At 31.1% G+C, this 14,932-nt stretch overlaps 1 protein-coding gene across 1 annotated transcript in view; it reads left to right on the top strand.

Annotated features, from left to right (window-relative positions):
* Positions 1–707: 707 nt before the first annotated feature.
* LOC143044769 (annexin A5-like) overlaps positions 708–14,932 on the top strand; it is a 29,533-nt gene continuing 15,308 nt past the window's right edge. The window contains exons 1-7 of the mRNA XM_076216931.1: positions 708–723; positions 1,827–2,055; positions 2,445–2,524; positions 2,891–2,986; positions 3,423–3,488; positions 4,584–4,685; positions 14,519–14,771. Coding sequence (XP_076073046.1) covers positions 709–723; positions 1,827–2,055; positions 2,445–2,524; positions 2,891–2,986; positions 3,423–3,488; positions 4,584–4,685; positions 14,519–14,771 — 841 coding nt within the window. The 5' untranslated portion in view covers position 708. The remainder of the gene's footprint in view (positions 724–1,826; positions 2,056–2,444; positions 2,525–2,890; positions 2,987–3,422; positions 3,489–4,583; positions 4,686–14,518; positions 14,772–14,932) is intronic.

The raw sequence follows: 14,932 nt of genomic DNA on the forward strand, positions 1-14,932 counted from the left end.
TCACTAGTCTTAATTTCACACGTTCAGATAGTTGGTAAGATAAATTCGTTACATAGTGTGCTAGTGACGTAATACGGTATATATGGGGTCAGTAAATTCCATATGGGGATTCGAGCTTCGCTCTCACCCCATATGGAATTTACTGACCCCATATATACCGTATTAGGTCACTAGCACACTATGTAACTTATAATATTATATGCCTTTTTTTATGTGTATAGCTCTGATCTGGCTGTGGTTTAACATCCAAGAATTGAATAAGTTAAATTCATATTTATAATTTATGTCAACATTATTGTAACAACTATAAAAATCATTGTAATAAATTACTTTGCTCATCATGGGCCCTTTAATTGAAATAAAAATATCTTATTTTTAAATTGATATATTTATATTACGTTCAAACACATTTTTTGTGTATGACCAAAATATGGATTTTAATTTGTTTTTTTTTCTCTTTAATTACTGTCCTAATTAAGGCCTCTACCATGGCTGAAACTACTTTAAAAAGTATGGCCAAACTTGCAGTAGAGAGGACTTTTGAAATCATGCACTTTCCTGTAAACATGGTAAAATTCATGTCACAGTATAAACATATTTTTTCTATCTTTCTTACTGAACATGAACAGAACTTTTAACACATTATAACTGTGGTTATGTATGTTTTTGACTTATTATAATAAACATAATTTATTTCTTTTTTTCAGAATGGCATTTTATCAGGTAAGTTATATTTATAGATATTGTAGCAAAAAACAAGATTTTTTTGATAATTTAGTTAAAATGACTTAGTCATAAGAAACCTCAAATCAAAAAAATAATGCAGACGCTTTTTATAACTCAATGGATAGTTTTCATTATAAAACTTATGTACATATACTTTTTTCTGAAGAAAATTCTTTAATTTATTCATATTTAGAAGAAGTTTACTTTATTTTAATCCCCTGACATATTTTCCGTATGCAAAGTGACCTCAGTGTGACCCATCTCGTAAAAATTTGGTGATCACAATATGCATGGATGTCCTTAAAATAAACTATTATCTGAATTGACATGTTAAACACAGGCTCAATTTCCATGCTTTTTTGTTGATTTTTTGTCGATTGTTGACAAACAGGTGACAATCGTTAAACTTCCGCTTCAAAACACAAACTTTAATTACATTGTACCTGCCATATTTTCACAACAGCACTGACCAATTGAAAAAAAAAAATAACGATTATACGAAATTTACACGTAAAAAATGATAAATTCATGCACAGAAGACTAAGTTTATGATGTTTGTATGCATTGGTTAAAGAATTGGAAGAACATCGTTTCTTATGACTTTAATTTTTCCTCCAAAATTTTGCAAATGTCACTGTGACCAGCAATACATATATATAGAAAACAGAGAAATCTGCAAGTTATCAACCTAAGTACAATGAATTAAGGCACCCAATGATTTACTTTCATGATAGCACACAGCAAGGATCCAGTAGCAGGTACATGTACCTGTACACCTGACCAATATATATAGGATACAGTAAACTGGATCCCCTTCTCTAAAGTAGTTATAGTAATACATGTACAGTAAAAAAATATTGACAATCTATGTCCAAAAAGCTGTTCCTCAAACTTTTTCTCTATTTTCTTTTGGGGAGGGGGGTGGTATGGTACAGATTTCTGTGGATTGAGTATAATTTGCATTTTAGTAGATATAACATCAATTAAACATTTAAATTTGTGGTTTACCTGTACCACTATATTCACAAAAATTGGTATATCTCACTGTCACACATAATAAGGAATCAGCATAATCAGTAATAATTCCTTGTATATTTTAGAGTAATTACCCAGGAGGAGGTGGTGGCTTTGGTGGTTTTGGTGGGGGTTTTGGAGGAGGACCCCCACCACCACCAGGAGGAGGATATGGTCAACCAGCATACCCCGGAGGAGGATATGGTGGGGGGTATGGAAATGCCTATAATGTCAACGCTTCCCCATATGGTGGATATGGAGGAGGGTACCAAACTGGATCTGCCCCACCCCCTGGAGGACAGCATGGTTTTCAAAGTAAGAATTCCAGGACAGAAGTGTCCAAAATTTTAAACAAAAATATCAGATCCAAGGAGCATTTCAGTGAAAAGTTAGACAATCTCATATCCTTATGACACGTGTATGATAATACACTTCATGTATTATCACTATCTGTATCTTCCAAGGAGCATTTCAGTGAAAAGTTAGACAATCTCATATCCTTATGACACGTGTATGATAATACACTTCATGTATTATCACTATCTGTATCTTTTGGAAACAGTTTCATTCTTTTTTATGAAGTAATTAAATAAAAGTGAAATTTTAATTATGTAGTCACTGAAACTAATAGCTATCAGCATCCTTTTGAACCTTTTTCTGCTCAAAGTTGAAAATACTCATTTGAATACTTATGTATTTTACAGGTGGTTATACCAATAGCAATGGATATGGTAATTTCACGGCTGCATCAAACTGCCAGTCAATGTATGCTGGTCATCAACAGGTAAAATATTTGTTACTTGGAACTCTGACAACTTGACAAGCATTCTGGGTAATATTTTCACAGGCAAAAATGGAAATTCAACGACCACCGTCACCAAGGGCTAACATTTGAAGGCAAATTCTGTCACTCTGTCTCTCTTATGCTACAAAAGCAACTATCATGTGGACCTGAATTTCAAACTGTCATTGACTGGTCATAAACAAGTTTTTAGTATTTAATGCAAAGGCAAATTTCCAATTTGTGAAGAAAAATAAGACAGATTAGATTAAATTTTCTAAGAAATGAAGAGGAATAGTTTATCTAGCATGCCTCATAAGACTTATTATAAACCCCTAAAATCTGATGAAGCTTGTTTTCATTAAAAAGGTAGCTCCGCCTCCAGCTCCTCCCAGTGTTTACCAAAATGGGATTGACACACAAATGGCATCTATGCACCAACAGATGCAGCAGATGATGAGACAAGTAAGTTTTATTGTTAATTAGGAAAATTTTGGGGATTTAATTTTTTTTATATTTTTGAAGAATGGGCAATGGAGGGATAGATTACTGTTGCAATATCTGTACATGCTGTTAATTGCTGCCAAAAAATTATGTGATAAAAATTTTAAATAAGTATTTTTATTTTTGCAAGACCTATACCATTGCAAATTCATACCTTATTTTATAAAACTATTTTTTTTTAATTGAATCCAGAGTTGTCCAGAAAAATAAGACGTGAATTTTGGTTATCTGTATTTTATTTTGACGTGTTAGAATTAGGAATGTCATAGGTCTATTCTTTAATTTCTTAGATCTCTAACAAAAAATGCTGTCTTAAAGTGTGAAATATTATTCAATTATAATGTTTAACTGAAAATGTAAAAAACAATTATTAGATCAATATATTTTCCTATTTTAGCAAGTAGAAATGCAGTATGGTGTCCCAAAGGGAAGGAAAGGAAAGAAGGGAAGGAAAGGAAAGAAGGTGAGTATATTGAAAACCAGCATGCTAAGAGAAATCTTTAAAGGGAAGAGAAGAAAAAAAGTGCTTATCTTCATTAACATAAATTAAATCATCAAAGATACCAGGAGTATATAATGATTTGTACATCAGACACGCATCTATGAAAATGACTCATCACTGATACCCAAATGAAAAAGGTTAAGAAGGCAAAGTCACGATGAAGTGAATTTAGGATATTAACACAAATAAAATGCAGTGTCTCATACAAATGAATTTAAATTGAAAAGTGTATATTAAAATTAGTTCCTGTAAATAACAATTTTGCCTGTATCAAGTAAGCAATTGTAAATGGGAAGAAAATGAAATAAACGTGCAAATCTCAATGAATTGAATTAAGAATATTCCATGATCAACAAAAAATACTTTGAATTTTATATCTTAATCATCTAGCAACTAGAGAAAAAATCATTTGGAATTCCTTTAAGGTGGTACCTAACACTACAGGGAGATAACTCTGTAAAATCAGCAGAACGTTTTAATGACGTTGTGTTCATAAGGGAATATTAAGCTTCTCAATGATCAAAATAAGTGTTTGTCAAACTGCTATATAACCAGTGTATTTTTCTGATTAAACAGTTGGTTCAAATTTTTTAAAGTTTTTATATTTTTGTTCAAGGGTCAAAGTAAATACTTCGTCAAAATTTCAAGAAAATTAAACGAGCCAAATTAATTTTAGTTAAAGTGTTGGGTACCACCTTAAAATAAAAACCAATAAGAGTGGGAAAATAACTATGTTCATGTTAATATTAAATTTTCATGCGATACAAAAATGTTTAGCATATGTCAAAAATATGGTTCTGGCTTTAACAGCTGGGTAAACTTTGTAAAGTTTGGACATGATATCTTATTAAAGAATTATTATTAGCTTATAAGTATCCTTAACAAATTTAAAAGAAAAATAAAACAAGGAAAAGGTAAAAATACAAGGACGTGTTAATCGGGAAATAAATAGAATGAAAATTTCATTTAAGTTAGTAAGAACAGTAAGAGGTTATGGGAAGAAAAAAAGATAATATTGTCTGCATTATACATTTAAATAATAACTTCATTTAAAAGGGAAGGAGGAGGAGGAAAAGGAGGGACGATGATGACGAGGAAGAGGAGGAGGAGGAAGATGATGATGAAGAAGAAGAAGAGGATGACGAAGAAGGAAATAGTGTAAGTCAAATCTGAATTATATAAATATGTGAGATTCTTCTTCAGCATCAGTTGTGCACATATTTGATTTGGTCCTGGGAAATTAGAAAAACTGAGTTAACAAGTAAACTACAAATTAGATTAAGATAATTCTAGAACAATATATGATTGTATTTGACTATAAGCAAGAATCTTGATGTTACACACCCTGATGTTTTTTTTACTTGCAGTAACTTAAGTTTTATTTAGATCTATACAATATTTAATTATTTATTGATTGGTTTCCAGGGAAGATCAGTAAGTATAGCATGTATTGTACAATATAGAACTTCAGCTAGCAGATTATTTATGTTTTCCTTGCATTGGAAGACACAAAATAGTTTATGAATATCCACATAAGGCAACAACAAGAATATGAATATCCAAATATTAGGCAACAACAAAAATTTTGTGTATCAGGTTTCTATATCTGATGTTTTTATACGACCGCAAAATTTGAAAAAATTTTCGTCGTATATTGCTATCACGTTGGCGTCGTCGTCGTCGTCCGAATACTTTTAGTTTTCGCACTCTAACTTTAGTAAAAGTGAATGGAAATCTATGAAATTTTAACACAAGGTTTATGACCACAAAAGGAAGGTTGGTATTGATTTTGGAAGTTTTGGTCCCAACATTTTAGGAATTAGGGGCCAAAAAGGGCCCAAATAAGCATTTTCTTGGTTTTCGCACTATAACTTTAGTTTAAGTTAATAGAAATCTATGAAATTTTGACACAATGTTTATGACCACAAAAGAACGGTTGGGATTGATTTTGGGAGTTTTGGTTTCAACAGTTTAGGAATTAGGGGCCAAAAAAGGGCCCAAATAAGCATTATTCTTGGTTTTCGCACAATAACTTTAGTTTAAGTAAATAGAAATCAATGAAATTTAAACACAATGTTAATGACTACAAAAGGAAGGTTGGTATTGATTTTGGGAGTTTAGGTCCCAACAGTTTAGGAATTGGGGGCCAAAAAGGGACCCAAATAAGCATTTTTCTTGGTTTTCGCACCATAACGTTAGTATAAGTAAATAGAAATCTATGAAATTTAAACACAAGGTTTATGACCATGAAAAGGAAGGTTGGTATTGATTTTGGGAGTTTTGGTCCAACATAATAAGGGGCCCAAAGGGTCCAAAATTAAACTTTGTTTGATTTCATCAAAATTGAATAATTGGGGTTCTTTGATATGCCGAATCTAACTGTCATGACTGTGTATGTAGATTCTTAACTTTTGGTCCCGTTTTCAAATTGGTCTACATTAAGGTCCAAAGGGTCCAAAATGAAACTTAGTTTGATTTTGACAAAAAATGAATCAGTTAGGTTCTTTGATATGCTGAATCTAAAAATGTACTTAGATTCTTGATTATTGGCCCAGTTTTCAAGTTGGTCCAAATCGGGGTCCAAAATTAAACTTTGTTTGATTTCATCAAAAATTGAATAAATGGGGTTCTTTGATATACCAAATCTAACTGTGTATGTAGATTCTTCATTTTTGGTCCTGTTTTCAAATTGGTCTACACTAAAGTCCAAAGGGTCCAAAATTAAACTTAGTCTGATTTTAACAAAAATTGAAATCTTGGGGTTCTTTGATATGCTGAATCCAAAAATGTACTTAGATTTTTTATTATGGGCCCAGTTTTCAAGTTGGTCCAAATCAGGATCTAAAATTATTATATTAAGTATTGTGCAATAGCAAGTCTTTTCAATTGCACAGTATTGCGCAATGGCAAGAAATATCTAATTGCACAATATTGTGAAATAGCAAATTTTTTTTTAATTAGAGTTATCTTTCTTTGTCCAGAATAGTAAGCAAGAAATATCTAATTGCAAAATATTGTGCAATAGCAAGATTTTTTTTTAATTGGAGTTATCTTTCTTTGTCCAGAATCAACTTAAATCTTTGTTATATACAATATACAATGTATATTCACTTTTTACTACCAACTGATAAATTAAAATAATCTTTACCATTCAGTGATAACAAGCAGTTTTTTTACATCTTAATATTTTATGATGTATTTAAATGAGTAGTTATTGTTGCAAACTCCATTAGAAATTTTAATTGAGATTAGTTTTGGAATAAGGGAAAGGGGGATGTGATTAAAAAAATTGGGTTCAAGTTTTCTCATTTGAAATTTCATAAATAAAAAAGAAAATTTCTTCAAACATTTTTTTGAGAGGATTAATATTCAACAGCATAGTGAATTGCTCTAAGAGAAAACAAAAATTTTAAGTTCATTAGAACACATTCATTCTGTGTCAGAAACCTATGCTGTGTCAACTATTTAATCACAATCCAAATTTAGAGCTGAATCCAGCTTGAATGTTGTGTCCATACTTGCCCCAACCGTTCAGGGTTCAACCTCTGCGGTCGTATAAAGCTACGCCCTGCGGAGCATCTGGTTAATTATATTAGGATTTATTCACAGTAAACAGTTCAACATACCAGTTGTTGTACATGACCGCTAACTTATTATATCAAATTATTTAAAATTAGATAAGTGAAGGGACAATATTTCTGGGCATTTTAAGCCCCTCTCTCATTTTTTTAAAAAATCCAGCCAGAACTAATGACCCCATAACTCTTTCATGGCTTTATTAAACCCTATTTAGACAAGGAACTACTTTTTGCAACTTCTTTTTCTTAAATGTAAGAAGATGTGTGACTACTTCTTTTTCTTAAGTGTAAGAAGATGTGTGACTACTTATTTTCCTTTTAAAAGTGTAAGAAGATATGTGACTACTTCTTTTCCTTAAGTGTAAGAAGATGTGACTACTTCTTTTCCTTAAGTGTAAGAAGATGTGTGAATACTTTTTTTCCTAATTAAGTGTAAGAAGATGTGTGAATACTTCTTTTCCTTTTAAAAGTGTAAGAAGATGTGTGACTACTTCTTTTCCTTAAGTGTAAGAAGATTTGTGAATACTTCTTTTCCTAATTAAGTGTAAGAAGATGTGTGAATACTTCTTTTCCTAATTAAGTGTAAGAAGATGTGTGACTACTTCTTTTCCTTAAGTGTAAGAAGATGTGTGACTACTTCTTTCCCTTAAGTGTAAGAAGATATGTGAATTCTTCTTTTCCTTAAGTGTAAGAAGATGTGTGACTACTTCTTTTCCTTAAGTGTAAGAAGATGTGTGACTACTTCTTTTCCTTAAGTGTAAGAAGATGTGTGACTACTTCTTTTCCTTAAGTGTAAGAAGATATGTGACTACTTCTTTTCCTTAAGTGTAAGAAGATGCGTGACTACTTCTTTTCCTTAAGTGTAAGAAGATGTGTGAATACTTCTTTTCCTTTTAAAAGTGTAAGAAGATGTGTGACTACTTCTTTTCCTTAAGTGTAAGAAGATTTGTGAATACTTCTTTTCCTAATTAAGTGTAAGAAGATGTGTGAATACTTCTTTTCCTAATTAAGTGTAAGAAGATGTGTGACTACTTCTTTTCCTTAAGTGTAAGAAGATGTGTGACTACTTCTTTTCCTTTTAAAAGCGTAAGAAGATGTGTGACTACTTCTTTTCCTTTTAAAAGCGTAAGAAGATGTGTGACTACTTCTTTTCCTTAAATGTAAGAAGATATGTGACTTCTTCTTTTCCTTAAGTGTAAGAAGATGTGTGAATACTTCTTTTCCTAATTAAGTGTAAGAAGATGTGTAACTACTTCTTTTCCTTAAGTGTAAGAAGATGTGTGACTACTTCTTTTCCTTAAGTGTAAGAAGATATGTGACTACTTCTTTTCCTTAAGTGTAAGAAGATGCGTGACTACTTCTTTTCCTTAAGTGTAAGAAGATGTGTGACTACTTCTTTTCCTTAAGTGTAAGAAGATGTGTGACTACTTCTTTTCCTTAAGTGTAAGAAGATGTGTGACTACTTCTTTTCCTTAAAGGGAAACTTCGCAAAAAAATTAAAAATTGATATTATGTTCATTCTGTATAAAAATGCTCAAATTCATAGATATAAAAGTTTTATTCCGCTAGATAAACGATCACTATCGATTTTAAATTTAGAGTATCAATTCTCTGCGTTCGGCCATTTTGTCTTCCTTCCCGATTAAAAACAACGATATGTCTATAAACCACAAAGGAACAAAACGACAGTAACCGATGTAGTCGTAATTGCGTGTCGATATCTTGTCACTCGTACGGTTGTTTTATCCGACTAACTAACTTCATACGGAAAATATTCTTATTTTTTTTAATTACCATGGTCTGTTGTTTTAAACTGTTGATATTGGAATTAGGTAAAAAGTCAAAGTTGAAATCATAAATAAGTGTTCCGTGAAAATTGTTTTCGAAAATCTAATTTGTTCATAATTCTTTAAAGTAATAAACTTTTTTCAAATAAATTCTGATCTTCCCTCATCTGATCACCAGCATGGCTAAAGGTATTACTTCCAAAGGTATTGTGAGGGGTGTGAGGTGACACGTCCAGGTATTCAATCGATTTCCTGTCGGGCTTGAAAGTTCATGCATCGTTTCACTTCTGCAGGTATTGATCAGTGTACACGGCCGATAACTTATAACTTTCCATTTTGAACTATCAGATGTATAATATACAAGTCTGTCTTACTTGTCATTACTAAACGCATACGCTTGTTTATAAATAACATTTCTGGTGTAAAGAATATTATTCATAAAAATATAAATAATACCCAAAAAAATAAGATTTGATGAAATTAAAATCTATTTAAATATTTTTTTCAAGGGTGAATTTGGGAAAATGTAATACATACTCGTTGTCAATAGTGAAGGACAGAGTGGAACATACCAGAAATATTGATTTAAAAAATGAACGCACTTGTCGACGATTCGTTTATACGACTGGGTAGAAAGTTACGGAACTATAGCGCAATTTAAAATATATACATGTATACATTGAACATAAGAAAAAAATATATATTTTGAATAAATTGGGGTAAAAGTTTTGTAAATAAACTAGTCCACGTATGCCAACAGTATGTAATCATCGAATGTCGATAGACTATTGTGAATGTAGGACAGAAAGTCACAGGACAAAAAGTCACAGACAAAAAGTCACGGACAAAAAGTCACAGGACAAAAAGTCACAATTCATTTTTTCTGATTATTTTCTTTGAATAAAAAACGCTTATTTCTACAAAAATATTTTTGTATTTTTCTTAAACTATTGTATATAAACCAACTTTTTAAACAAAATATATCAAAAAAATATCAAAGATTATCAAATAATTGTTAAAAAAACAAAATGTCAAAGTTACTTGGCACTTAAATGGCTTCATGGTGCCAAGAAAAACATCTTATGCATGATTAAAATTAAATAAATCTTAATTTTTCAAGTATACTGACACATTTCCTAAACTTTAATATGAATATATGTATTTAAACGTAAATATTTCAAGATTTATTCTTATATATTAAAATAATGGTCAATAAATTATTTGTGACTTTTTGTCCTATCAAATTTGTGACTTTATGTCCTGTGACTTTTTGTCCTGTGACTTTCTGTCCGTTTACCACTATTGTATACCAAAAGAAGAAGAAGAAGAAGAAGAGAACAGGTCGATGTATAACTTGCTTTGGTTCATCGAAGTTGTGGACATAGTAAAATCACAGATTTATATTTCAATAAGATTGTTCTCGACCAAAGGAAGGAATTCGTCATCACAATTGTTATATATGCCACTGGACGGACACTAATTATAAAAATAAATTGCTTGTCCGCTAAATAGGGGTATTCTTGTCAGATAAAAGACTTTTAGTTATATTAAAAAAATAGGGAAATATGACATTAAATTGGTTCTGTCTTTTTTTTAAACATCGTTAAAAAGATGTGTGTCTAAGGTGAACGCCACAAGAACCCTGTAATACTAGTACGAGAGTATAGCATGTAAACATTCCTTCTCAATAATATGGTTGTATTGGAAATCTTTTCATACAGATTGACAACTCATGGTCCGATATGCATGTTATATTTGCCACATGACGCCCATAGTTCTTTCTACCATTATCATCTTATTCTTTAATATTGCTGTTAACATCGATGGTCCACACCCAAACAAAATGGGAGTGATGTACCTTCAGAGCTTCTCCCCTCCGTGTTATAACTTGTGAATCTTAATATATAGACGAAATTTCGGTATTGAAATGAATCTACATCTCACAAATAGGATTTTGAGTAATCCCCTAACGAACCAATATAAACGTATGGCAAGATATAACCATGATTGAAGGAATTTAGTTTTTGTCAGACGCAAGAACTCATCACTATCATAAACGTATACGTATATATGCATGCAGTTTCAAATATCAAGAACAATCGGTCGATGTCGATAGTCCGTTTTCTAACTGTTCAGAGTTAGACATGTCACTTGTTCATTCTTTGAAGCCTTCATATTCCCCGTCCAACGATTGGAACTCTTTCTGGTTGTGTTGACTATATATGATTGTATGGTTATTCTGTCGTTTATCTGTACAAGTGGTTGCATTTCCTCTCCTTTCCCAACAAACAAACTAACGAAACGCTACTAGTCTGCTTTCTCTGGAGCTCATCCTCAATGGCGCTTATACGTCAGGAAACTTACATGTATACTAATAATGATTGTTTCAAGAACAACGATGTTGGGACGAACTATTCTAATTTCGTCAATATCAGTTATGCATGACTAAAATATAAGTTTTATTACAACAACTGTATTTGGTCTCGAATGTATGTTAACTAATTAATGTGTTTTTATAATTTTTTCAAATCCTCATCAAAATAATATAATCTATATGTAATAATCGTTTCCTACCACACCGAGATTTAATGCCAAGCGGTAGACATATTTTATGTACTAATTAAGTAATTAAATGAACAATATTTTTGATAACAATAATAAATCATTAATGTGCAAAGATTAAAAAACAACAGTAGTTTTTCTTTATTTGTACGTATTATATTCCGCTTCGGTAGAGTTATCTTCAAATAGTTTCAGATATTAATTAATACATGGGTTTCAAAAGTCTAAATGTAAGTATTCTCGTACATTTTTTCGCCTAATAAAGACAATCAAAATGCTTTGGTAAAGCTATTTCTAATTTCTAAGTTCCCCTTTTTTTATGAGACATAAATCAAGGACAAGAGGTGTATATCATTTCATTCTGACACATGAATTAAGTTTCCCGTCTTTAACCGAAAATTGTTTATTTCTTAGTAAATTAATTTATTTGAATTCAAATAAATAATAGCACCAAATATAATTAAATAATTCCACGGCGATCTATTTTCATTTGTCACCAACTTGAATATGTATTTTAAATGTGTGTATTAAATGCTCCCTTGTTTTATAATTCACTAATCTGAATAGACAGTCACACCTGGCAAGGTGTGCCATAGAGGCGTGGTTAACATAATACCGAAGTGCAAATAACAATTTACCTTTCAACAAGCCATCTACGAGTTTTGCCACAGAACCGTGAATACACATATCGTATAAACCTAGTCATAGCAGAGACAGTAAAAGGTCAATAAGAGTACACCAACATATTGTCTTTACAGATTATTGTACTTTAATTTGTTCACCTTATCAGTCCGAAAATGCATTAATTAAAAATAAATTTAAAACTTTTTATGTTGTCTAAAAAATTAATTTGAATATATACGTTTAACATAGAAAATTTATCTCATGAATATGTACAATTGCACGTCTGTGCGTTTTATCTTCTTATTATCGGCTGGTTATTAGATAAAGCAGAAGTCATCGACGCGCTTACGATTACGTTAAAATATGATTAAAAGCCAAGACTTTTAATGATTGTATTTTAAATCCCGGCATGCAAAAACCAGGAGAAAACGTCACGACCTACAGGAAGTTGTTAATATTTTTTCATTGATTATTGAATTTCTCCTTTATTACTGCAATTATAGCGATAAAACTTTGTGAATATATATATTATGTCATAATGAACATATTTAAACCATAAGTAAAAAATCGCGAATTTTCCCTTTAAGTGTAAGAAGATGTGTGACTACTTCTTTTCCTTAAGTGTAAGAAGATGTGTGACTACTTCTTTATGTACTGTGGATTCATTTATTTTTGTGGACAACAATTTTCCTGGTTTGAGTTAAGATTTCATGGCTTTTCCAAAGTCTGCATACAAGCCAATAGAAATTTTGTACCTCGTTGAATATTTAAATTCGTGGTTCACATTTAACCACGAAATCCCTGAAAATTGGTATCCCACGAATATTAATGAATCCACAGTATATATGTTTACTTTACCATAAAATTCATAAAAAGGAAAGTTTAAGAATATTAATCTTCTAGCTGAATGCATGTATTTATAGATATAGCTGCTCTAATTTAGCTCATAGTAAAGATCAAAGCTATCAGTCATTGAACTTTAGAGTACAATCATCATACTCGATAACTCAAACTCAGAAAACAACCATTGGAAATTCTAGATTGTGTGTTTTTAGCACAAATAATGTACTGAATAATGTTTTATGAATGAAATGCTCTGTGCCAGTATCTTGGATTAGTTACTTATACCTGCATGGAAAAAATTCACCCTCAAAAATTTTCAGGATTATTTTTTTCATGTTTATGCCCCATTTATTGGCATTATTTTTTCTGGTCTGTACGTCGTCCGTCCGTCCATTGTTTGTTCGTCCATTTGTCTGTCCGTTCGTTTGTCTGTCCCACTTCAGGTTAAAGTTTTTGGTCAAGGTAGTTTTGATTATGTTGAAGTCCAATCAACTTGAAACTTAGTAAACATGTCCCCTATGATATGATCTTTCTAATCTAAATGCCAAATTAAAGATTTTATCCCATTTTTACGGTCTACTGAAGATAGAAAATGATAGTGCAGATGGGGCATCCTGCCACATCCATGTTCTTAAGACACATTGTTGTTTATTTCTTTTTTCAAAATTGATTTAGAAAATTGAGGATTTTCCAGATAATTTGAAAAAACTCAGTTGATTTTAATATTTATGCTATTACATGTAAATTATATTTATTGCTTTTATGATCAGATAGTATTATCATTCATAATCAATGTCCTGTGAGTGAATGAAGGAAATGAACAACTTGAAATTGACCCTAAAGCTTACAAACAGCACAGAACAGCTTTTTTTAAGGTTACATTTTCTACTAAAAGGTTTACCATTAATATTGTATTTTAATCTTTAGTTATTCCTAATACTAAGCATCGCTTTTATTAATGAAATATTTAAAGATTTCTCTTTTCTGTATTATTTTCTGTCAACTTTTAATATAAAATAAATATTATGGTGTTAATATTTAAGTTTTATGCCAGACACATAGCTAAAACCAGGGTATTTATAAATTTCTTGAGTTTGTTGAATGTTAAGTTTCATTGTTATACACAACAGTTCTTGATTTTGTTATAAAGTTTAAATGTTGAGTATTATGCATTTTTGGTTATTAAAAGTTCATGAATTTTATTGTTTATTTACTGGCTGTTATATATATTCATCAATGTAAACTGTCAAATCTAAATTTTATTAAAGTATAAACCATTATAGGTCAAAGTACGGCCTTCAACACGAAACCTTGCCTGACCCTGAACAGCTAATGAATAAAAGTTACATATCCATGTAGTAAAATTAATAAGGAATTGAATGATGTTAGATTTAATTTCTTAAAAATGGATCTTTCACAATTTCAAGATATTAAACTTGCTGCCTCAAATATCTAGAATCAACACCATTTGTATATTTTCTTTGATTTACAAACAGAATACAGCCATTTTTCTGCATTAAAGATAAAAGATATATAATGAGCATAAATTTTTGAAATTTTTTTCAACTGTTAATAAACACAGTCTTTCATGTTATAGGGACCCACTGAAGAGGAGATTAAGGAGAGAGTTAAGGCTATCTATATAGCTGAGTTATTGAGACGTATTGATAGATCTGGTACCTTAGACGTCACAAGTGGAACAGTCGTAGGATATCCATACTATACAGAAGATGATCCAGTGTTACAATTTAACACAGAAAAAAACGGATATGAATTCAATAAAGATGAACCACTAAAATGGGACCCAGAGCTTGATTGTGAATATTTGAGAGATGCCCTCAAAGGATGGGGTACGATTTTTTATTTTCAAGTAGTAAATTTGAATCCTTCTGGAACAGTGGTAGGGTATGTGTCTGAACTGTCTAAGAAGCTAAACTACTGTTTCACTAGCCTGTAAATCTAAATTTGTGGTTCTCTCCAGGCATTCTGGCTTCCAAATAGCCAAATGTAC

Source organism: Mytilus galloprovincialis, chromosome 9 (assembly GCF_965363235.1).
Source record: "Mytilus galloprovincialis chromosome 9, xbMytGall1.hap1.1, whole genome shotgun sequence".
Taxonomy (NCBI): Eukaryota; Metazoa; Mollusca; class Bivalvia; order Mytilida; family Mytilidae; genus Mytilus; species Mytilus galloprovincialis.